This window comes from Scyliorhinus canicula, chromosome 5, assembly GCF_902713615.1.
Source record: "Scyliorhinus canicula chromosome 5, sScyCan1.1, whole genome shotgun sequence".
NCBI lineage: Eukaryota > Metazoa > Chordata > Chondrichthyes > Carcharhiniformes > Scyliorhinidae > Scyliorhinus > Scyliorhinus canicula.
The window spans coordinates 212656683-212683016 of record NC_052150.1 but is presented as its reverse complement, the minus strand read 5'-3'; the positions used below and the strand labels follow the sequence as shown (position 1 = coordinate 212683016).

The 26334-nt window shown below is 47.3% G+C and overlaps 1 protein-coding gene across 4 annotated transcripts in view; it reads right to left on the bottom strand.

Annotated features, from left to right (window-relative positions):
- Positions 1 to 26334, bottom strand: part of LOC119966551 (5'-AMP-activated protein kinase subunit gamma-2) — a 577858-nt gene that overhangs the window by 197490 nt on the left and 354034 nt on the right. Inside the window, exon 1 of one of the 4 annotated variants that reach the window (XM_038798442.1) lies at positions 16440 to 16902. The exons of the other annotated variants lie outside the window; for them this stretch is intronic. Within the exon in view, the coding sequence (XP_038654370.1) occupies positions 16440 to 16533 (94 nt within the window). The 5' untranslated portion in view covers positions 16534 to 16902. Of the gene's footprint in view, positions 1 to 16439; positions 16903 to 26334 lie in introns of those variants that run through there. 4 annotated transcript variants of the gene reach the window in all.

The following is a 26334-nucleotide window of genomic DNA, read 5'->3' as shown; positions in this document are numbered from 1 at the left end:
TGGTACTCGTGAACGTACATGCTCCGAATTGGGACGATGTGGAATTTATGAGGCAGGTGTTAGGTAAGATCCCAGATTTAGAGTCACATAACCTGATTATGGGAGAAGGTTTTAACACAGTCATTGATCCGGAATTAAACCGGTCAAAATCCAAAATCGCCGCGGCAAAGGATTGAAGGGGTTTTTGGAACAGATGGGGGGGAGCAGACCCATGGAGGTTTGCACGGCCAAGGGCAAAGGAGTTTTCTTTTTTCTCCCATGTCCACAAGGTATACTCTCGCATCGACTTTTTTGTTCTGAGCAGGGCGCTAATACCGGGGGTGGTGGATACTGAGTACTCGGCAATCACAGTGTCGGATCATGCCCCACATTGTGTAGATCTATGGGTTAGTGTGGAGGGAGGACAACGCCCGCTGTGGAGACTGGATGTGGGGATCTTAGCGGATGAAGCGATCTGTGGGCGGGTCAACAAGTCCATCCAGAACTACCTGGAAACAAATGATACGGGTGGAGGTCTCTGCAGCAACGGTATGGGAAGCTTTGAAGGCAGTGATCAGAGGGGAATTCATTTCGATACGGGCCCATAGAGAAAAGACGGAACGGGCTGAGAGGGATAGGTTAGTTGAGGAGATACTCCAGGTGGACAGGAGATACTCGGAGACCCCGGACACAGGGTTACTGAGGGAGCGGCGGAGGTTACAGGCGGAGTTTGGGCTGTTGACTACAGGGAAGGCGGTGGAACAGTTGAGGAAGGCAAGGGGGGCGATTTATGAGTACGGGAAAAAGGCAAGCAGAATGTTAGGGCATCAGCTCAGAAAAAGGGAGGTGGCCAGGGAGATAGGGAAAGAGTAGAGGTGGGATCACGGTCCTGGACTAAGTGGGTGAATGAGGTGTTTAAGGAGTTTTACAGCAAATTATATGAGTCGGGACCCCCGGCTGGGGTGGAGGTGATGAGGCAGTTTTTGGATCAGTTGAGGTTCCCGAGGGTGGATGAGGATCTGGTGGAAGGGCTGGGAGCCCCAATTGAAATTGAGGAAATAATGGAGGGGCTGGAGGGCCTGCAGTCGGGCAAGGCCCCGGGGCCGGATGGCTACCCGGTGAAATTCGACAAGAAGTTTTCAGAGATATTGAGACCACTGCTGGTGAGGACATTTAATGAAGCAAGAGAGAAGGGAGTCCTCGCCCCAACAATGTCGCAGGCCTCGATTTCATTGGTCCTGAAATGGGAGAAGGATCCGGAGCAATGCGGGTCATACAGGCCAATTTCTCTACTGAATGTGGATAGCAAACTGCTGGCTAAGGTATTGGCCACAAGGATAGAGGATTGTGTCCCGGGGCTGATAGGGAAAGACCAGACGGGATTTGTAAAGGGCAGGCAACTCATGGCCAATGTTCGAAGGCTTTTAAATGTTATTATGATGCCCTCAGAAGGAGAGGACATGGAAATGGTGGTCGCGATGGACGCGGAGAAGGCTTTTGATCGGGCGGAGTTGGATTACCTGTGGGAGGTGCTGGGAAGGTTTGGGTTTGGTGAGGGCTTTATTGACTGGGTGCAATTGCTCTCTCAGGCACCACTGGCAAGTGTGCGTACGAACCGGTTGAGGTCGGGGTATTTTAAACTGCACCGAGGGACGAGACAACGATGTTCCCTCTCCCTGCTACTGTTTGCTCTGGCCATAGAGCCATTGGCCATGGCGTTAAGAGTCTCTAGGAACTGGAAAGGGCTGGTTCGGGGGGTGGGGGGGGGGATGTAGCACCGTGTCTCGCTTTACGCAGATGACCTGCTCTTGTACATTTCGGATCTGTTGGAGGGGATAGGGGAAGTTATGCGGATCCTGGGTGAATTTGGCAATTTTTCGGGGTATAAATTGAACATGGGGAAAAGCGAGATGTTTGCGATCCAGGAAAGAGGGCAGGAGAAGAGACTGAGAGAGCTGCCGCTTAGAATGGTAGGGAAAAGCTTTCGATATCTGGGAATCCAAGTGGCTCGGGAATGGGAGGCACTGCACAAGTTCAACCTATCCCGGCTGGTAGAACAAATGGAAGGGGACTTTAAGATATGGGACATGCTCCCGCTATCACTGGCGGGAAGGGTACAGACGGTGTCAATGACGGTTCTCCCCAGATTTCTGTTTGTCTTTCAGTGCCTCCCTATCTTCATCCTGGGCTGGTTTAGCACACTGGGCTAAATCGCTGGTTTAGCACACTGGGCTAAATCGGTGGCCAGCAGCACGGTTCAATTCCCGTACCAGCCTCCCCGAACAGGCGCCGGAATGTGGTGACTAGGGGCTTTTCACAGTAACTTCATTGAAGCCTACTTGTGACAGTAAGCGATTTTCATTCATTTCATTTCATCCCTGAGGCATTTTTCAAGCGGGTGAATAAGATTATTTCGGGCTTTGTGTGGGCGAGTAAAGAAAGTGTTGCTGGAGCGCAGTCGGGGGGGGGGGGGGGGTTGGAGCTGCCGAACTTCTGCAATTACTACTGGGCGGCTAATATAGCCATGATTAGGAAGTGGGTACTGGGGGAGGGGTCGGTGTGGAGTGGATGGAGGCGGCGTCATGTAAAGACACAAGTTTGGGAGCACTGGTAACGGCACCTCTTCCGTTCTCGCCGGCCCGATACTCCACAAGTCCGGTGGTGGTGGCGGCTCTGAGAATCTGGGGGCAGTGGAGGAGATATAAGAGAGTGGAGGGGGGAGCATCGATTTGGACCCTGATTTATAATAACCACAGGTTTGTACTGGGGAGGCATGATGGCAGGTTCCGGAGATGGCAAAGGGCAGGAATTAGGAGGATGGGGGATCTATTTATAGACGGAAGCTTCCCCAGCTTGAAAGCCTTGGAGGATAAATTTAAATTGCCAGCAGGGAATTGGTTTAGGTACCTGCAGGTACAGGACTTCTTGAGAAGGCTTCTCTCTCCACAGGTGCTGCCGGGCGTACTGGGTTTCTCACAGCATTTTCTGCCTGTGTATGGCTATGGCCACACAACAGCTGGCCCCAGAGGGAGTGGGATGCCCTTTGGTATCATTACAGTAACAACAGCTTGTGCTCATGGAGGGTCTTTAACATAATAAATTGATACAAAGCACTCACGGGGTCTGTTATAAAGACAAACCTGATGCAAAGCCATATGTGGCAATATTTGGTAGATGGTCAAATGCTAGATCAAAGAGGTAGAGTTTAAAGAGGTGCATCTTAGATTTGACAGGCAGCACCCACAAAGCGACATGCATGTCTGTCAATGGAGGCTTCCACCATGAAGAAGCCTGCAATTCTTTCTTGACCATGTGCTCAGAGAGAATTAAATGTATTCTTGCAGTACAGGGCCACAGTGACTTCCCTCATGTCACAGTGGACAACCTACTGTGTGATGATGTATTGCCCCAGACTTCAGCCTGTAAGGGGGGAAACCCAAGGCATAAGGCTCCATGGCTATGGACACCTTTATAGCCGCTGGCTAAGTGGCCCCGAACTCCCTGAGCACCCTGGGTATGGCCCCCTGCTGGCAACCGTTACCACACAAGGCAGCCCTCACCCACTTCTTAACACCTCCGTCCTCTCCTCCTCCCTCTCCAGGCAGCTTCCCGCACTGTGTCCCTTTTGTTTATTGCGTCATTATTCTGTCATGGGGAATGTCTACTAGTGCACCTGGGTCAGGACAAAGTCCTTCAGCATGTGGCACAGTGCCTGAAGCGACGAGAGCTGGAGCTCCGAGCTCCAAAATGGCTGTGCTGGTACACACTGATTGACATAATCACCTACATACTTCCAACGGATGCTCACTGTGCACATGCTGGCATCTTGCATCAGAAATTAAAATGTCATTTTGGACCCCCAGGGCCAATGTTGGTAGCCAAAAAAAAAACATGGAGCTATGTATCTGGACTTTAAGGCTGGGGACAAAGCGGAGTTTCCCTTAATAAATACCAGTTGTTATTGTCATTGTACCACAACTTGACCAATATCAGTATTGGGGCAAACTGCGTTAATAGCACTGCAAAGCAGAGTGAGCAGTCTGAATCGCCTGTGTTCAATAACTCAGGCATCTTCTGGAGAAATCTCGCACCATCCTCACAACGCATTTCAAAATGCCAGCTGGATCTCCTGGTTTCCACTCCAACACAAGTTTGACATTTTCTTTACATTATTTAGTTTGCCAACCCCATGCTCAACCAGCCCTGTGAATCAGTGACATGAAGTAGACCTTAGTTCTCATTAAACACAGAAGAGATATTTAATGTGTAACCTTTGGGCTGCCAAAGGTCCACTTCAGCATCATTGTATAACCAAACCACACACTGGGAAATTGAACTTTCCGAATTGATTCACAATCCAACTCACTTTATTGAAGTTCACTGTTATACTTCTCTGCAACTATCAATGCTTGCTATCTTGGCTCACAGCGGCAGCAAGTATTTCCATAAATAGTTATTTAATTTCTGTCTGAGAGAGCATCAGTGATACTTCCACGGGTTGGTGTCAGCCCTGGCGTGGTGGTGGGCAGCCTTCTCGCCTCTGAGAGAATGCGACTTGCTGAGTTACTGCTGACATCATGCCTTTGAAGAGTCAAGTTCAAGTCCAGGGGATTTGGGCATTTATTGTCCGTCCCTAATTGCCCTTGAGTGGGCAGTTAAGAGTCAACCACATTGCTGTGGGCCTGGAGTCACATGTAGGCCAGACCAGGTAAGGATGGCAGATTTCCTTCCCCATTAGTGAACCAGAGGGGTTTTAAAGGCAATCGACAATGGTTTCATGGTCATCATTAGACTTTTAAGCGTCAGGATCCCAGGTTCGACTCCCGGTTTGGGTCACTGTCTGTGCGGAATCTGCACGTTCTCCCTGTGTCTGCGTGGGTTTCCTCCGGGTGCTCCGGTTTCCTCCCACAAGTCCCAAAAGACGTGCTGTTAGGTAATTTGGACATTCTGAATTCTCCCTCTGTGTACCCGAACAGGTGCCAAAGTGTGGCTTTTCACAGTAACTTAATTGCAGTGTTAATGTAAGCCTACTCGTGACAATAAAGATTACTATTATTATTGGTTCCAGATTATTATTAAATTCAAATTTCACCATCTGCAGTGGTGGGATTTGAACCTGGGTGCCCAGAGCATTATTCTGGGTCTCTGGTTTACTAGTCCAGTGACAATACCACTACACCACCGCCTCCTCATCTCTGATGAAGGGAGCACTATACCATCACAGTTGCCATCAATTGGACGAGGTGTGTAATCAGGCCCTGTTTGCCTTCCCAGGTTGGCATAAAATGTGACAAACTCAAAGAATAACAGGTGAGCTCCACAATGATATCCTGGTTAATACTTATCCCTCAACCAACATCAGTCAAGCAGGTGGGTTGACTGTGGGAGCTTGTTGTGTTAAATTTCCTTCACTGCGATGATAACACTTCGAGAAGTACTGGACCGGTTATGAAACATTTTGGAACGCAATGAAAGGCAGATAAATGCAAGTCTGACCATAAAATCACTGCAGTGTAAAGAGGTCATTTGGCCGTTCAAGTCTGCACTGACCATCCGAAAGAATACCCTACCGAGACCCACTCCCCACCCTCCCTATCGCCATGACCCCCTCTCACCTGCACATCTTTGGACACTAAGGGGTAATTTAGCCAGGCCAATCCACCGAACCTGCACATCTTGGGACAGTGGGGGAAACCAGAGCACCGGAGGAAACCCACGCAGACACAAGGAGAACGTGCAAGCTCCACACAGACAAGCATCTGAGGCCGGAATGGAACCCGGGCCCATGGCGCTATGAGGCAGCAGTGCTAACCATCGTGCTACCGCATCTGTCTTTATTTCTATAGAATTGGCAACAGTGGTAATGAAAGGAACATGGAAAACATCTCAGCTGTGACAGATATATGGCATTCTACTTTCAAAATCACTTGACAAACATTGAACAGAAAACAAACCATAAAATTGCGGATCAATATGAACACTTCTTGAGCACTGCAGATAAGCTCTGCTAAAGACAGATCGGTAGCTGACCTCAGCCAGGCTTGAAACAAAACAGACTCCACTGGGTTACTTTCCACGAGTTGGAACCGGAGCTCCCAGGCTGTAACCACACTGTTCGCAATGCCAGTACACAGCAGACTATAAGAGTTTTACTCAGGCCAGTCGGCACCTGCACTGTTCACTACACTACCTACAGAGCTTCAAAAACATTTTAAAAAACGTTGGAAATCTGAAACCAAATGAAAAAGGGACAAGTCAAAAGTTTCCGAGGTATACATTTCTTTAGATCGGAAGAAGGACATGTACTAGAAAGGTTATCTCATTCTGTTTTTTTAAGAGATGCTGGCTGACCTTCTGTATATTTCTGGCCTTTTCGATTTTTGCCTGCACAGCATTTTCATCATCAAGTTAGCTATAAAATAAAAGGTTCTTGCTACTTCACAGGACTAAATTCGCTTTGTTTAAAAGAAAATAATCAAGTAGCCTTTTGTACTGGATCCAAAACCTTGTAGGCCAGATTTACGGATTTTCAAATTTGTAAATTATGAACAATTTATGAGTGAATATCCAATTAGCACAATATAATAATAATTAATAATAATCTTTATTGTCACAAGTGGCATTCATTAACACTGCCATGACATTACCGTGAAAAGCCCCTAGACGCCACATTCCGGCGCCTGTTCGGGTACACAGAGGGAGAATTCAGAATGTCCAATTCATCTAACAAGCACGTCTTTCGGGACTTGTGGGAGGAAAACTGGAGCACCCGGAGGAAATCCACGCAGACACGGGGAGAACGTGCAGACTCCGCACAGACAGTGACCCAAGCCGGGAGTCGAACCTGGGACCCTGGTGCTGTGAAGCAACTGTGCTAACCACCGTGCTACCGTGCTGCCCAAAGGGCAGAGCTTTAGTTGAACAATTAATCCAAAAGACGACACCTCCGATTGAAATTAATTGTGTGACGTGCATTGGTAATACAATAAAACATGAAATGAATGGAGGTACCGCTCACATATTTTCAGTGCAAGGATTTCTCAGCCGCGGCCAAGTTGACTGTGGGTTTGAATCCCACTCCAGAGACTTGCTGATAAAACCTAGGCTAACACTCCAGTGGAGTTATGAGTTAGTGCTGCATGATCCAAGGTGGCGAATATTGGATGAACTGTTAAACTGAAGCTTTGCTCTCTCAGGGGGTCGCAAAAGACTCAATAGCATCAAGTTGAAGGAGAGCAGGGAAGTGACCTCCTGAATCCTGATCACAACTTTACCCCTCGACTATTAAAGCCAGGTATCTAGTCATTTATCTCATTTGCTATGAAGAACATTGATCACCACACATCCTACTTTACAACAGAGACTATAGAAATACTCCATTGACTGCAATAGGGTTTTGGGATGTCTGAAGGTTGGGAAAGACACTATATAAATGCAACATTGTTCTTTTCAGTCTTACGGCGTCAGCTGTTCATTCACGTGCTGGTGATCATAAGAATGGGAGGATTGAAGATGTTTGATGGGGAATTGGTGTAGAAAGGAGGACCCCAGATTTCTGAGGCATTGGGACTGCTTCTGGGGCAGGTGGGCTGGTACAAGATGGATGCGTTAGACCTTAACAGAACCAAAACAAATATCCGGGCAGGGGAGATTTGCTAGTGCTGTTGGGGAAGGTTTAAACTAGCTTGTCAGGGAGACCTGAAAGTTAGCCCAAATTGGAAGGAAATAAAGCTGATAATAGGAAGTAGAAAAGTAACAAGCAAAATTATAAAGCTCCGATACTTCCCTCCCCTTCCTTGATATTTAACATTAATTATGGGTGACTTCAATCTGCATCTAGATTGGGTAAATCTAACGAGCACAATGCTGTCGAGGACGTGTTTGCTGCAGGTAGGATGTTTCCTCCTGTTGGCGAGTCTAGAACCAGGGATACAATTTCAAAAGGAGAAAGCCACTTCGGACCGAGATGAGGAGAAATCTTTTTACACAGAGGGTTGTGAATCTTTGGAATTCTCCACCCCAGAGAGCTGTGGAAGCTCAGTCATTGAGTGTGTTTAGAGATTGACAAATTTCTAAATACCAATGGCATGAAACGATCTGGGGATAGTGCGGGGAAAAGACATTAAAGTGGATGATCAGCCATGATTGCATTAAATGGCAAGCAGGCGCGATGGGCTGAATGGCCTCCTCCCGTTCCTCTGTCCTTATATCCAACTGTGGAAAATTTGTAAAGCCCATTTGTTCCATGTTATATTCACCTTGTAAGGAGTAATGGTAACAACTTGGAAAACTGCAGGTTGCAGCCACATTTCAATCCTCAAAGAGCAAATTTACTGACAAATTGATGAAAAAAAAAGAGGGAAGGGTGAATCTGCAAAAGTAATTTTTTGCTGAATGTCCAACCGATCCAAAGGAACAAGTACCTCGTTGATGGGAAGGGTCAATTTTCAACCTGGTCTTACTGTAGCAATGTCAGATTTCTCACTAACAGGAGAGTAAAGCTCCCCACAAGCCCCCTTGCTGTCCCAACATTCTTGTGGATAATGACCCATTAGTTCCCCTTTTTGTGAACTGCTCTCTTCTCACTTATTTCCTTAAGCCGTTTGTTTCCATGGCTCTAGATTTGTTCAAAGGCCGCACAGCTTTGAACATCATCCAGTCCTGATTAAAGGTCATTGACCAGAAAGCTGAATTCCATTTCTCTCCCTCCGCAGACGCTGCCTGAACACCTGGATACTTTACATCACATTTTGTTTTTATCTCAGAACTACAGCGTCCACCGTATTTTGTTTTTATCTCGTGTTATTTTCTCATTACCTCAACAAACCACCCTCAACACCATTAATTAGCGGCATGTTATGAGCAATTTTAGATTGTTTAGTAATGCCAACTAGCAAGTGGGTTCAAACTGCATATATAAATTAAATTAGAGCTCTTTCGGAGTGAAACCATGCTGTGCAATGTTAGCGTGTACATATCTAATGTGTTTCCGCACGCTATTTTAAATGGCTGTTTAATTTAAATAGAGTCACACAGTGCAGAAGAGGCCCTTCAGCCCATCAAGCACTGACAAAACTACACTAAATCTGTACTGATCCCACTTTCACACACTTGGCTCATAGCCTTGAATGTTATGATATTTCAAGTGCTCACCCAAGTACTTTTTAAAGGTTGTGAGGTTCTCCGCCCCTACTACCCTCCCAGGCAGTGCATTCCAGACTCCCACCACTCCCAGGTGAAAAAACATTTCCTCAAACCCCCTCTAAACCTCCTGTCCCTCACCTTAAAGTCATGCCAGCCTTTAAAAGGGAGAGAGCCATTTCCTATCCACCCTGACCATGCCCCTCATAATCTTACACACTTATACAGGTCAACATCTACAAGGGGTTCAAGAGAATTCTGTTGTGTAAAAGTGTTTGCATGCCTACATCGTACAATACGATTCAACTCTACTACTCAGCAGAGGAGACTTAAGTCCCATGGCCCTGGATAGGAATAAAATCCTAAGCCAAAGAAAACCAGTGGGTATTTTTTTGTACAGCAAGTCACGCTATCTGGAATGCGCCGTCTAAAAAGGTGGCGGAGACAGATTCAATCAAGGTTTTGTAAAGGCAATTAGATTAGCACTTAGAGAACCAGAACCATAGACTCACCAAATTCAGGGGGTGGGCAGAATGTGGACCCACAATCAGATCAGCCATGATCTTATTGAATGGCGAAGCAGGCTTGAGGGGGCAGAATGATCCACTCCTGCTCCTAATATGTTCAGATGTATGTTTGCATGAATGGTTACAGCACTGAAGGAGGCTATTTGGCCTGCCGTGTCTGTGCCAGCTCTCTGCAAGAGCAACTCACCCGGACCCACTCTCCAGCTTTTCCTCAAAGTCCAGCAATTCTTAACTCTTCACACAACTGTCCAGTTCACTTGTGAATGCATCCATTGACCCTGCCTCCACCACACTTTCAGGCAGTGCATTCTGGATCCCAACCACGGAAAGAATTTTTCTCATGTTGCAGTTGCTTCTTTTGCCAATTACCTAGCCATGTCCTCTCGTACTTAATTCTTCTCCCAATGGGAACAGTTTCTCCAGGGCCCACATGATTTTGAACAGTTCTGTCAAGTCTCCTCTCAACCTCTCCTTCTCCAAGAAGAACAGCCCCAGCTTCTCCAATCCACCTGTGGAACTGAAGTGCCTCCAGACTGGAACCATTCTTGTGAATCTTTTTTGCACTCAGTCTAATGCCTCTGCATCCTTTCTAAAGCGCACTGCCCAGAACTGGCCACAATACTCCAGTTGGTGCCATTACCCTTATCAACCCTCTCAGTTACCTCTTCAAGAAACTCAAGCAAGTTAGTTAAACACAAAAACAAAAGCACAGTACTGAAGGTACGGGATGTGGGCGTCGCTGGTTAGGCCAGCATTTATTGCCTACCCCTAGTTACCCCAGAAAATCATGGAATTCACAGTGCAGAAGGAGACCACCCAGCCCATCAAGTTCGCACCGACCCCTGGAAAAAGCACCCTACTCAAGACCACACTTCCACCCCCATCCCCGCAACCCCATCTCACCTTTTTGTTTGGGCACTAAGGGCAATTTAGCATGGCCTTGTGCACCTTGTAGCAGATCGACAACTATAATTTTACATTTGGGTGGTTAAGACAGATAACTGCATCAGTAGTGGGGATAAGTAGGATAGTACCTTGTGAAGAAGGCACAAGGATAGGTTAAGTGAGTGGGAAAAGGCCTGGTAAGGGCAGCATGGTGGTTAGCACAATTGCTTCACAGCTCCAGGGTCCCAGGTTCAATTCCCGGCTTGGGTCACTGTCTGTGTGGAGTCTGCACGTTCTCCCCGTGTGTGCGTGGGTTTCCTCCGGGTGCTCTGGTTTCTTCCCACAATCCAAAGATGTGCAGGTTAGGTGGATTGGTCATAATAAATTGCCCTTAGTGTCCACAATTGCCCTTAGTGTTAGGTCAGGTTACTGGGTGATGGGGTTACGGTGGAGGCGTGGGCTTGGGTAGGGTGTTCTTTCAAAGAGCAGGTGCAGATTCGATGGGCCTAATGGCCTCCTTCTGCACTGTAAATTCTATGACTCTATGGTTCTATGACTCCATGGTAAATGGAGTATCATGTGGGAAATTGCCCATTTTTGCAGATAAAAGAAAAAAGAAAAGGATCATCTAAACGGTGAGAGGTGGCAGAACTCTTGAAATGCAGTGGGATTTGGGTGTCCTGTGAATTGCAAAAGGTTAGTATGCAGGTACGGCAAGCAATTAGGATAGCTGATAGAATGTTACCATTTCATAGAATCCCTACAGTGCAGAAGGAGGTCATTAGGCCCATCGATTCTCTAAAATGCCCTAGCTAGACCCACTGCTCTGTAACCCACCTATCCTGTACATCCCTGGACACTAAGGGACAATTCTAGCATATCCAATCCACCTAACCTGCACTTTGGACTCTGGGAGGAAACTGGAGCACCCGGAGGAAACCCACGCAGACACGGGCAGAATATGCAAACTCCACAGAGTCATCCAAGGCCAGAATTGAACCCGGGTCTTTGCTGCTGTGAAGCAGCAATGCTAACCACTGTGCCACCCGTGAGAGGGACGTTATGCTTCACTTATACAGGGCATTGGTGAGACCACATCTGGAGTACTGTGTACAGTATTGGTCTCCTTATTTAAGGAAGGATATAAATGCATCAGAAGCAGTTCAGAGAAGGTTTATAAACTAATATCTGGAATGGGCGGGTTTTCTTATGAGGAAATGTTGGACAGGCTAGGCTTGTATCTGCTGGAGTTGAGTAAAAAGGTGACTTGATTGAAACATGTAAGGGGCGGAATTCTCGGAAAATGGGGCTATGTCCCCACACCCGTGAGAAAACTGGCGCAAATCAATCTGGACTTTCTCCAAAGTTTCTTCTGACTCCATGCACAAGTTCCCACTACTGTCCTTGACCGGCCCTAACCTCACCAAAAAAAAAATCAAAGAGGTAGATATTAAGAAGTGGTACAGAGAGTCGTGAACACAGCCCAGTTCATCATGCCCAGTGCATCAAGAGGGTGTTTAGCAGAGGGCTAAATTGCTGCCTTTGAAAGCAAACCAAGGCAGGCCAGCAGCACGGTTCAATTCCTGTAACAGCCTCCCCGAACAGGCGCCGCAATGTGGCGACTAGGGGCTTTTCACAGTAACTTCATTTGAAGCCTACTTGTGACAATAAGCGATTTTCATTTCATTTTTCATTTCATCACGCAAGCCTGCCTCCCATCCATTGATTCTGTCGACACCTCCAGCTGCCCTGGGAAAGCGGGCAGCATAATCAAAGGCCCCTCCCACCCGGGTTATTCACTCTTCCAACCTCTTCCATCAGGCAGGTGATACAAAAGTGTGAGAACACGCACGAACAGACTCAAAAACAACTTCATCCACGCTGTTACCAGACTCCTGAATGACCCTCTTATGGACTGATCTTATCTCTCCACGCATCTTTGCTACTGAGTAGTACTATACTCCTGTATGCTTCACCCGATGCCTGTGTCTATGAATTTACATTGTATATTTATGTATGTCCTTTATTTTTTTTTCATGTATGGATTAATCTAACTGGACTATACTCAACACAATACGTTTCACTCTACCTCGGTACACGTGACAATAAAACACATCCAAATCCAAATTCAAGGAGGAGCATGTGGCAGAGAGACAGAGAGGTTTACAAACAGGAGCTGGAGTTAGCCATTTAGCACTTTGGGCCTGTTACACCTAGATCATTGCTGATCTTCTACCTCTACTTCACCTTCCCGCACTTTTCCCATATTCCTTAGTATTTAAAAGTCTTGAAAATGTTTTAAATTATTTGTTCACAGGATGTGCTGGCCCCAAATGCCCCCGAGAAGGTGGTGGAGAGCTGTCTTCTTGAACCACTGTAGTCCCTGTGATATTAGGTACACCCACTGTGCTGTTTGCGTTCTCAATGACCGAACATCTCTGGGGTAGAAACATCTAAAATTTCACAGCCCTCGAAGTGAAGAAACATCTGTTCTTCACATCCTATGTGGCGGACCTTTATTCGAAGTCTGTGTTCTAGCTTCCTCAGTTCGGAGAATCATTTAGAACATAAGAACTAGGAGCAGGAGAAAGCAAGTGACCCCCTCGAGCCCCTCCGCCATTCAATACAATATTGGCTGTTCTCCTCCTGGCCTCAACGCCACTGTCCTGCCCGTTCTCCGTAACCCTTCAACCCATTACTAATTAAAATTCTGTCTTATCGCCTCCCTAAATTTACTCAGGGTCCTGACATCCACCGCAATCTGGGGTAGTGAACTGCGCAGATTCATGAGTCTTTGAGTGAGGTTTTCTCGCAGCATCTTTCCTGTCACATCCCTTTTGAATTTTATATGTTTTTTTTTTATTAGATCATCTCTCATTCATCTCAATGCCAGAGACACCTCTCCTCAGCCCTGTGAACCAGTCAAGTGAACCTTCGTTGCTCTCCCTCGAGGGAAAATATACCCTTCCTTAAGTAAGGGGATCAAAACTGTACACAATTCTCCAGATGTGGCCTTGACAATGCCCTGTATAATTGTAATAATTACTTATTTAGTCTTGCACTTCAATCCTTTTGTAACTAAAGCTAACACACCATTTGCCTTCCCAATTGTTTGCTGAACCTGCGTGACTGACTTTGGAGAGGAAATTCCTGAGCTTACGGCCTCGGCAGCTGAAGACATGGCTGTCAATGGCGCAGAGATCAAAATCAAGAGATGTCCAAGAGGTCAGGATTGGAAGGGCTAAATATAAGACTTGCAGAATGCGCTGACATTGAATGTTTCTGAATTCACTCAGCATTTTGAGTTGAGGACTGACACTGAAGTGTCACTAAAAGCACTTTCCTTGTTCCAGCAACGTGAAAATGTGACATTACCGATTCTCAAGACACTGGTGTTGGCTTCAGTATGGTGAGCAGAAGGAGCTGGTTTCATTGTAATAAACATACAAGGCAGTTTTAGTGCAGTTATCGTAGGGAGCTGGTTTTAGTAAGTCAAACTGAGGGAGCGATTTGTGGTGTGGTGTAGAGTGCTACTGAATTGGAGTTGGTCAAATGAAATCAGAACTACAGGAAGCGCCAAATATTTAGACTCATTAAAATCATAGAATTTTACAATGCAGAAGGAGCTACCCAGCTAGTCCCATTCCCCACCGATCACCGTAGCCATACAGATTAATCACTTTCAAATATATATCCAGCTCTCTTTTGAAATCTCTCTCCCAGGCAACGCATTCCAAATCCCAACAACAATAATAATCTTTATTGTCACAAGTAGGTTTCCATTAACACTGCAATGAAGATACTGTGAAAAGCCCCTAGTTGCCACATTCCGCCGCCTGTTCGGGTGCACAGAGGGAGAATTCCGAATGTCCAATTCACCTAATGGCACATGTTTCAGGAATTCTGGGAGGAAACCGGAGCAGACACAGGGAGAACGTGCGGACTCTGCACATACAGTGACCCAAGCTGGGAATCGAACCTGGGACCCTGGCACAGTGAAGCAACAGTGCTAACCACTGTGCTACTGTGCCGCCACCACCTTCTGAGTAAAGAAGTTTCTCCTCATATCACACCGAGCTGTCTTGTTGACCATCTTACAATTGTGACCCCTAGTCACTGTTTCCAGTGGAAACAGAATATTCTTCTTTACCCTGACAAAGTTGTTCAGAATTTTGAGCATCTCAATAAGGTCACCTCTTAATCTTCTCAGCTCCAAGGATGACAAGCCCCATTTCTCCAATCTTTCCTTGTATCTAAAATTCCTCATTCCTGGTGGAGCAGTGAGCAGCACAGTGGTAAGCACAGTTGGTTCACAGCTCCAGGGTCCCAGGTTCGATTCCCCACTAGGTCACTGTCTGTATGGAGTTTGCACGTTCACCCCGTGTGTGCGTGGGTTTCCTCCGGCTGCTCCGGTTTCCTCCCACAGTCCAATGATGTGCAGGTTAGGTGGATTGGCCATGATAAATTGCCCTTAGTGTCCAAAAACATTGGCTGGGATTACTGGGTTACGGGATAGGGTGGAGGTCTTAAGTGGGGTTCTCTTTCCAAGGGCTGGTGCAGACTTGATGGGCCGAATGGCCTCCTTCTGCACTGTGTGATTCAGGGGTAACATCCTTGCCTCTAATTCAAAAGGTTGTCCATTCAAGTCTCACTCCAGAGAATAGGCTGTTGGGTTTTTTTACATCCAAGTGACGATAACTCAAACTTGATTGGCTGTGAATTGCTTTGAGGTCATGAAAGGTGCTGTATAAATGTGAGTCTAGTTTCTTCTTAACCCCTCAATCCCATTAGGTTCACCAGCTGGTCGGCTCCTACTGCAGTTTAACTGGCTCCTGAAGATCCAGAGCACAATGAGCATCTCTTTAACAGGAAAGTCAGATTTGCAATTGCTGTCAGGATATTCAAGGGGTATGCATTTTGACCTCATCCCCACTCACTGCAATTTTGTACAGTAGAGCCAGCAGATAGGTGACTTACTGCCTGTTCACTGCCCACTGTATCCCACCTCCAAAATGGCCCATGAACTGACCACTGGGGACCACTCAAGGCCAACAAAGGTCTGCACCCGCTGATTTTACTTGCCATTTTCGTCTTGTTTGGGCCGAGATAACCAATTCATTAACTTCAGGAGAGGGAGCTCTACAGCAAAGGACCCATGTTTCATTATTCAGCCTCAATGCTTTCAACAAAAATATTCACGTTAAAAAAAGAATTTAAAATCCACATCCGACACCCAATTTCTTTCAGTCACATAATGCCTTTCATGACCTCGGGGCCCCAAGGTACAGAATCACAGAATTTACAGTGCAGAAGGAGGCCATTCGGCCCTTCGAGTATGCACCGGCCCTTGGAAAGAGCACCCTACCGAAGCCCGCATCTCCACCCAATCCCCACACTTCCACCCTATCCCCGTAACCCCACCTTACCATACCTTTATTTTTTGGACACCAAGGGCAATTTAGAATAGCCAATCCCCCTACCCCTGCACATCTTTGGACTGTGGGAGGAAACCGGAGCACCCGGAGGAAACCCACACAGACACGGGGAGAACGTGCAGACTCCGCACAGACAGTGACCCAAGCCGCGAATCGAACCTGGGACTCTGGCGCTGTGAAGCCATTGCAATGTATGTTGCAATTAATGAGATACTTCTTGGCTCAATTACTGTTGCAACAGCCAAATTATACACAGCAAGATCCCATAAACAGTGGCGAAACAAATGACCAGGTCATCTTGAAAATAAATTACGCTAACACTCTAATTATATCAAAAGGCTGGTGGGGGGGGGGGGGGAATGGGGAGTGGAGGAGGGTGGTGGGCAGGGGAGGACACTTCATCAACCAGTAAATTGGTGTGCTTGTAATAACACACTCGCCTGCGGGCGATCTGTCGCCATCACTTCCTTACCTAAAAGGCCATGAGGTTCCGACTGGCGTCTCTCTGATTTTCCCTCCTGGTCCTTTCGTTTCTTACTCCCTCTAAGGCTGCCAAAACGCTTCATGAGCAGCAGTGGGCACAGCAGCAGTGGCAGTCAATCATGCCAAGTGGTGGGTGAATAGGAAATTACGCTGGGCGAGGAGCGTCCAGTGCTGGGTCGAGAGGCAAACCTTTGCAGTTGGTCCTCAGGATATACATGCACACACACACACACAGATATTCACATACACCAAAGCAAAAAACAACAAAGCTTTCTTTCCTTCTCCAGCTGATAAAAGTTAAGCACACAACGTCCAAGACAACGAGACGGATATTCTACCCGATAGCTCCAGGTTCCCCTTGCCTCACTCGCGTACAGTAAATGAAGAAATGCAGCTACTGGACTTCGGCAGTGAATTGTCAAGTGCAGCTGTGCATGGTGTGGCTTTAAAATAGCTTGGATGAGATAGACTGTAAAAGGAAACCACCCTGGGTCGATAATCCCTGACAATGATTGGCCGGGGCTGGCCTTCTCCTAATGGAATGACATCACATCTATTTTGATTAAAGCTCTGAGCTGGAAGAAGCGAATGCCTTTTGCAGGTCGGGTAGCAAGTGGATCATTGAAGTCTCGTCGTGTGAATGCCTATTGCCTGCACAGCCAAGTAAGGCCCAGGCGATACTGGCCACTGTTTATTCTGTATTAAACGACGCAGTTAAGTGATTGTACCAAATAATTCATCAGCGAGGCAAGCGATCTTTCTGCAGTAACAGTATTGTGAAATATGCTTCCATAGAACACTGCTTAAAAATTAAAATCCAGGGGTCCCACGTAATAAAAATGGAATTGATGTATTCAACCAGTGCCGAGCAGCGGCCTGCTAGACAAAATCAATTACTACTTTAGGTGTTCCTAGGGTGATTATACAATAAATATGATTGCTTTCTCTTTTTATTGGGAGTTAAGCTTCATTTTAAAGGAAATCCCCACTACATCATATAAAACTTGCATTCGGGCAGCACAGTGACGTAGTGCTTAGTACTGCTGCCTCACGGCACCCAGGTCCCAGGTTCGATCCCGGCTCTGGGTCACTGCCTGTGTGGAGTTAGCCCATTCCCCCTGTGTTTACGTGAGTTTCACCCCCACAACCCAAAGATATGCAGAGTAGGTGGATTGGTCACGCTAAATTTCCCTTTAATTGGAAAAAATGAATTGTGTACTCGAAACCTATGTAAGAAAAATAAATAAAATTTGCATTCGTTTTGTGATTTAAAAAAAAAAAATTTAGATTACCCAATTATTTTTTCCAATTAAGGGGCAATTTAGAGTGGCCAATCCACCTACTCTGCACATCTTTGGGTTGTGGGGGCGAAACCCACGCAGACACGGGGAGAATGTGCAAACTCCACACAGACAGTGACCCAGAGCCGGGATCGAACCTGGGACCTCAGCGCCGTGAGGCGGTTGTGCTAAGCACTAGGCCACCGTGCTGCCCTTCGTTTTGTGATTTTAATGTAAAATGCTTTGGGCACTCTACCGTGCCAGGTGGAATGAATTTCAAACAGGCCTGGTAGCTAAAAACTGGGCATCCATGAGGCGCTGAGAGCCATCAGCAGTAAAATTGTATCCTCCAGAATCTGTAACCTCATGACCCGGCATATCCCCCACTCCACCATTATCGTCAATCAACCCTGGTTCAATGAAGAGTGCAGGATGCATGCCAGGAGCAGCAGCAGACATACATAAACATGAGGTGCCAACCTGGTGAAGCCACAACACAGGGCTACTTGCGTGCCAAACCGCAGAAGCAGCAAGTGATAGACAGAGACAGAGTTGAGCGATCCCACAATCAATGTATCAGACCTAAGTCCTGCAGTTCTTGCCACATCCAATAACGAATGGTGGTGGAGAATTTAATAACACACAGGAGGAGGAGTCTCCACAGATATCCCGACTTCAATGATGGAGGAGCCCAGCACATCTGTGCAAAGGATAAGGCTGAAGCATTTCCAACAATCTTCATCCAGAAATGCAAGGTGGATGATCCAATCCAGCCTCAGACAGAGGTATCCAGCATCACAGATGCCAGTCTTCAGTGAATTTGCTTCACTCCACTTTGTTACGATCCAGACCCAGACCCCCAAGACTGCAAACACGTTTTATAAATTTGTAAATGTTCCAAGAGTGATTCGACTGGCCAATAGGTATCTTTTATATTAAAACAAACTATTCTTAACACAGGATTAAACACATTAACATCACAGAAAATAGATTACAATTAACAGTTAAACAATTCTGAACAATAAATGGAGACACTTTAACTTCTAAATGATATCTTCCCTATCTCCAATCAAGCAAAGCCCATCACAGGTCAAAAGACAGTTGTAAATAAAGTTACCAACACAGGGATATTTGGTGTACACTTACATAGAGATTTCTTGGAAAGATTGCTTGGAGAGAGATAGTGATTGTCAGGAAACAGCCTGCAGATCCTTGTCTGTGTCAGACTGCTGCTTAATCTGACATCATTTTGCAAAACCTGCTGCTCAAAGCTCCCAGGAGAACCAAAAGATAAACTGCCTCAAACGGCTTCATCGCACCCGACTCGGTGACATGACGAGACTGTAAAGTCTCATGCGAGGCTTCTCACGAAATTTGTGACATTCGGAGTGCCTCGCGATCTGGATCTTGCCTTCACTGGGTGGGACCCAGATTTACATACTTATGTGAGCAGTTACGCTCACTTAAATATGTTTGCACCCGATACTCAAGAGGAGCCAAAACAAATACCCGCATCTGGGAGACCTCGCCATGGCACAGTTTAGCACTGGCCCACACAAATGTGGACCAGATGTAACGGCATCATCGGGGGTAGGGGGTAGTATCCCAGGCCATTGGAGGCCCCTGGGTGGTCAGGCAGTGGACAAAGTGGTACCCTGGTACTTCCACTGCCAGTATGACACCGTCCATTGGGCAGGTAGGTTGCGGGATTTGGGGAGTCTGGAAACCGCTGTGGGGAGTACAAGGAGAGGGGATTGAGAGATCGGGGAGACATTTAAAAATGACACCCGATCTCTTCCTGCATGAACGAGCTGAGTTCTGTTTGTAGAGGGGTCGTTGTCGGTGCGGCAGACACTAAGTAAACACCCCGCTATACCCGCCCAAAACTGGATCCTGTTTTTGGGCATTAAATCGCGCCCAATGTCTCAAATCATCTACTCTCCAGGGAACCTCCAACAATCATAACAAAATTCCATTAAGCCTCTCTTTGTAAACTCATACATGGTTGGAATGAATGATTATCTCACTTTTACAACATCTTAATAGCATCTTCTGCAGCCACAGGAAACCTTAACCTAGATTCATTAACAATATTACTGCACCAGATATATACCTGAACTCAGGCTTTTAAAAACATTACTACAACAGATATGAAATGCAATATATGTACCAATTTCCCACAGTTATCACAATATTAAATCAAGAAATGACCAAAAGTACTCGATACTGCAAAGGCTGACAACATTCTGGTAATATTACTGAAGATTTGTACTCCAGAACTAGTTGCTCTCCTAGCTAACCTGTTCCAGTACAGTGATAACACTGGCATCAACCCGGCAATGTGGAACGTTTTCCAGGTGCATCTTGTCCATAAAAAGCAGGACAAATCCAACCTGGTCAATTAATGCTCCATTGTTCTACTCTCGTTCACCAGCAAAGAGATGAAAGGGGTCGTTGAGAGTGCTATCAACCCCGGCACTTACTCATCAATAACCTCAGTTTGGGTTCTGCCAGGACCACTCAGCTTCTGACCTCCATGCAGCCTTGTTTGAAATATGGACAAAAGAGGGGAACTCAAGAGGTGAGGGGAGGGTCAATGTCTTTGACATCAAGGTCGCATCGAACTGAATGTGGCATCAGTGAGACCTAGCAATATTGGGCGTGATCTATCAGCTGCGCTGCTCCTGAAAACTAGCGTGCCGCGGTGCAACATGATTGGTAAATGACTGGAGACCCTGCTCCCAGGATCTACCCGGCTTGCCACACTTCGCAAGATCGAACACAATCTCGCGAGACATCACAATGTGAAGACTGCCTATTGTGGGTGGGATCACTTTTGGGCAAATCTGCATATTAGAGTGAGACAGCTAGGCTTACTCTAATATGCAGTTCCTTTAGGTACCAAGGTGTTGGGATCTATCCCCTTCATGTTGGGCAAACGCTGTTCAGTAGTGTCTCCACAAACGGGGACCAAGCGGAACAAAACTTGCGGGCGTCTCCCAGGGGATTGGAGACTCCCAAGTGCATGCCCTCTAGGCAGGGTGGTTCCCTGGCAGTGCTGGTGCCACCTGGACACCCGGGGGGTTCCCTGGCAGTGCTGGTGCCACCTGGACACCCTGGCAACATCATCTGCATTGCAGCCTGGCACTGCCAAGGTGCCCAGGTGGCACTGTCAGCTGGTGGGGTCACTGCCAGGCTGGCACTGCCCAGCTGACATACTTTGCACGGTGGTGATCAGGCCTTGCACAGGTGTGGGTGGGTTGAGGGGAGCTGGGGGCACCCTTACAGTGGGTCAGGGGTCGCGTTGGGGGCTTGAGAGATTTTAAAGTGTCATCCCGATCTCTCCCTACACTGAGCCGTTTTGGCGAGCAGGACTCCTCAGTGCAGGAAATGGGACTAAATGCAGCCTCAGCCACCCTTTCCCTGCTGACACCCCTGGAATCACATTAGATTCGTTGTATTTCTCGGTGCTGCGAGCGCTGGGAAACACACGGCGAAACGTGCTCACTATGGGACATAATTCCCATTTGGTTAAATCACACCCAATGAAGCCAATGAGAATCGGGGCAAACTCTCCAATGGTTAGAATCATATCATACGAGTGACGTACCACAAGGATCTGTTCTGGGGCCGTTGCTGTTTGTCATTTTTATAAATGACCTAGAGGAGGGCACAGAAGGTTGGGTGAGTAAATTTGCAGACGACACTAAAGTCGGTGGAGTTGTAGACAGTGTGGAAGGATGTTGCAGGTTACAGAGGGACATAGATAAACTGCAGAGCTGGGCTGAGAGATGGCAAATGGAGTTTAATGTAGAGAAGTGTGAGGTGATTCACTTTGGAAAGAATAACAGGAATGCGGAATATTTGGCTAATGGTAAAATTCTTAGCAGTGTGGATGAGCAGAGGGATCTCGGTGTCCATGTATATAGATCCCCGAAAGTTGCCACCCAAGTTGATAGGGTTGTGAAGCAGGCCTATGGTGTGTTGGCCTTTATTGGTAGAGGGATTGAGTTCCGGAGCCATGAGGTCATGTTGCAGCTGTACAAAACTCTGGTATGGCCGCATTTGGAGTATTGCGTACAGTTCTGGTCGCCTCATTATAGGAAGGACGTGGAAGCTTTGGAGCGGGTGCAGAGGAGATTTACCAGGATGTTGCCTGGTATGGAGGGAAAATCTTATGAGGAAAGGCTGATGGACTTGATGTTGTTTTCGTTAGAGAGAAGAAGGTTAAGAGGTGACTTAATAGAGGCATACAAAATGATCAGAGGTTTAGATAGGGTGGACAGTGAGAGCCTTCTCCCGCGGATGGAGGTGGCTAGCACGAGGGGACATAGCCTTAAATTGAGGGGTAATAGATATAGGACAGACGTCAGAGGTAGGTTTTTTACGCAAAGAGTGGTGAGGCCATGGAATGCCCTACCTGCAACGGTAGTGAACTCGCCAACATTGAGGGCATTTAAAAGTTTATTGGATAAGCATATGGATGATATGGCATAGTGTAGGTTAGATGGCCTTTAGTTTTTGACTTCCCATGTCGGTGCAACATCGTGGGCCGAAGGGCCTGTACTGCGCTGTATCGTTCTATGTTCTATATTAAACACAAATGAAGATGGTTGTGGTTGTTGGAGGTCAATCACCTGAGTACCTGAGGCATTTGCAACAATTATCAGCCAGAAGTGCCAAGTGGATGATCCATCTCAGTCTCCTTCGGAGGTCCCCAGCATCACAGATGCCAATCCTCAGACAATTTGACAAGATATCCTGCAATGGCTGAAGGCACAGGTGTTGTGATATGGCAAGTGGTGATTGCCAAAGGGAAACTTGGACAATCTATCACAACAATTTGCAATTTGTATTTTGTCATGATAAGTCAGGAACAAAGATTTCAATACATTTTTGAAGAGTTTAAATATGACATTGTTACATTTATTTTGTAAAAATGTGAACACAACATTACATTTTACAGTCGTTCTCCAATGATTTCTGCCTTGTTAAACTTAGTTAATAAAACCCTTTTAGGCAACTTTCTCTATAAAAATTCCAGTAAGATTACCACAAACATCAACTGTTTCTACAGGGAAGTATATTTCTCAGACTATTTTCTCTCTCATTTGATGCTGGAAAAAAAAACTTGTATCAAAACCTAGCAGACACAACACTTGTCTTCTCTGAGGCAGGCTGCAAGCTGCTTTCTTCACAGGTCTGTTCCAGCACACATGCTCCATCGGCGGCAGCACACTCATGCCCGAGGGTTTCCCAAGGGCATGGGATGGCCATAATGGGAAACCACATTGGCCAGCTGCCGGATGGGAGGATCCCGCTGCCGGCGAGGGTGCACTTCGCCGGAAAACGGGGCTGGTGGGACGGAGAATCCCGTCCATGTTCTTTGCGGTCTCATGGTAACATCCACCTTCACAGCCTTCAATCTCTCTTTAAATATCCTTTCCCTCCCTTGTCTTTAAATCCATTATTTTTACATCCCTTTGGAAGTTCCCTTTCCCAGAATGTACAGATTTTAAATGTTTATTGTGGCTACGACTTCCGATCTCGCTACTGAACGTAGACGCCAAAATATTGGCCAAGATCCTAGCCAAAAGGCTAGAGGACTGCGTACTAGAGGTGGTCGCAGAGGATCAAATGAAGTTCGTCAAAGGTAGACAGCTAACAACGAACATCAGGCGCCTGCTGAACGTGATCATGACCCCATCCGGAGAAGAGTACCTGAGGTGATCGTCTGCCTGGACGCAGAAAAGGCCTTTGACAGAGTCGAGTGGAAGTACCTTGTAGAGGTGCTGGAGCGGTTCGGGCTCCTGCACAATGCTCCCATGGTGAGCGTATGGACAAACAACACCAGCTCCCAGTACTTCCAGCTGCACAGGGGCACCAGGCAGGGATGCCGGCTGTCAGCCCTGCTGTTCGCCCTAGCGATCAAACCATTAGCGATCACTCTCAGAACAGCAAAGAACTGGAGGGGGATCCCAAGAGGAGGCAGAGAGCATAGAGTCTCGCTCTATGCGGATGACCTACTTCTCTACATCTCGGACCCACAAAGCAGCTCGGTAGGAATCATCACGCTCCTGAAAGAGTTTGGTGCCTTCTCGGGCTACAAACTCAACATGAGCAAAAGTAAGATCTTCCCAGTACACCCACAAGTAGGGGGGGCAGCACTAACGGGACTGCCGTTTAAACAAGCCCGACACAAATTCCACTACCTGGGGATCCAAATAGCCCATGACTGGAAAGGGACCCACAAATGGAACCTGACCAGTCTGACAGAGGAAGTCAAAAAGGACCTGCAGAGATGGAACACACTCCCACTCTCCTTCGCGGGAGAGTCCAGATGATCAAAATGAACGTACTGCCCAGGTACCTTAGGATCACAAAGAAGGTCTTACAAAAAACAAAATCCCGGGGAGGGCTAGCCCTCCCAAACCTACAATTCTACCACTGGGCAGCGACGGCGGAAAGAGATGGATAAAGGAGCCAGAGGCCGAGTGGGTGCATGCGGTGGAGGCCTCCTGCAAAGAGACCTCCCTCCGGGCCCTCCCCATGGCAGCACTCCCATCCCCGCCCAACTACGGCAGCAATTCAAACTGATCGAAATGTCTGACAAAGCAATAACCACAGATTCGCACCAGCACTCACCGACGCCTCCTTCAAAAGGTGGAGACAAGACGGGGGGGGGGGGGGGGGGGGGGGGGGGGGGGGGGGGGGGCACTGACAGTCAGGAATCTATACACTGACGTTGGAGTCACAACACTGGAAGAACTGACGCAGAGATTCCAACTACCTAAAGGCAACAAAGTCAGATACCTGCAGCTTAAAAACTTCCTAAGGCAGGAGACAAGGACATACCCGCGACCACCATGACAGACACTATTAGAAGAGCTACTGGACGCAGACATCCTGGACAGAGGGAACTATAGTGACATGTATGAACGACTGCTAGAGAGGGCCGACACCGAACTGGATACAACAAGGAGGAAATGGGAGGGAGACTTGGGGTTCGAAATAGGGTGGGGAGCGAAGCACTACACAGAGTCAACTCTACTTCCACATACGCGAGGCTCAACCTAACGCAGCTAAAAGTGGTACATAGAGCCGACTTGACCAGAACCCAAATGAGCAAGTTCTTCCCAGAGGTGGAGGATAGATGTGAACGGTGCCAAGGAGGCCCGGCCAACCACACCCATATGTTCTGGTCTTGCCCCTGACTTGCTGGGTACTGGACAGCCTTCTTCGAGGCTATGTCCAAAGTGGTGGAGATGAGGCAGCAGCCATGTCCGAAAGTGGCGGTCTTCGGGGTATCGGACCTGTCAGATCTCTTCATCGGGAGGAGGGCAGATGCCTTTGCCTTCCTTTTCTTTTTATGAATTTAGAATACCCAATTATTTTTATTTTCCAATTAAGGGGCAATTTAGCATGGCCAATACACCTAACCAGCACATCTTTAGGTTGTGGGGGTGAAACCCACGCAGACATGGGGAGAATGTGCAAACTCCACACGGACCGTGACCCAGGGCCGGGATCCCAACGCGGGTGCCTTTGCCTTTCTGATTGGTCACCCTAGAATCCTGTTTGGTTGGCGGTCAGCAGCACCACCTACAGCTGCAGACTGGCTGTCTGACCGATCAGAATTTCTCCAAATGGAGAAAATCAAATTCACCATCCGTGGGTCGGAAGAGGGCTTCCACAAAACATTGGAGCCATTCACCCGACTGTTCCAAGTCCTGTTTGTGGCCAACACATAAATAAATAAATAGGCAGTAGCCAGGGGAAAATAGCTAGGGCAAGATAGAAAGAGGAAAGCGAGGGAGGACCGGGGAGTGGGGGAAGCAAGGTGAGGTAACAAACAAAACCCAGCAAGAAAAAATGGGGAACAGCAGTGAAAAAGGTTGGCATGGTGGTGCCGCATACAGTTCCCCCCCCCCCCCCCCCCCCCCCCCCCCCCCCCAGCAGAGGTCCCCCCACCCCCCGATGAGCACTGGGGTGGCAAACCCAGCCGCACCCAGCGCCAACCTAGCCCCCAAGGAAGGGGAGCATTCCCCATTATCGGGGACCTTTGACGTCGGAGTAGTTGGTGCCGCTTTTCACGCCGGCGTGGCGACATAGCCCCATTATTGGAGAATCCTGCCCAATGTCTCCTTTACAAAAGGCCTCACATTTTAAGGGAATTGACCTCATCATGAATTTGACAGAAGAGAGCAGTTACTATGCATTTTTACAAATTGCGTCAGTATGATTAACCAAACCTACCAGATAGCTAACTGAACATTGCGAATCTTGTGCAGTAAATATCACCGGCCCTTCACTGTCACTGGGACAAAATCCTGAAATTCCCTCCCTCACAGCACGGTGGGTGCACCTACAACGCATGGTTCGAGAAGGCAGATCACCACCACCTTCTCAAAAGCACTTCGTGATGAGCAACAAATGGCGGCCTAGGCAGAGACGGCCACCTCCCACCAACGAATAAAACAATAAAGTTACCTTTCTGCTCATATGTGAGGAAAAACTAAGTTTTTTAATGCCTTTCATATCCCAAATTGTTTCATGGGCAATAAATGACTGTTGGATTGTAATCTCTGTTTTGTAGGTAAACCC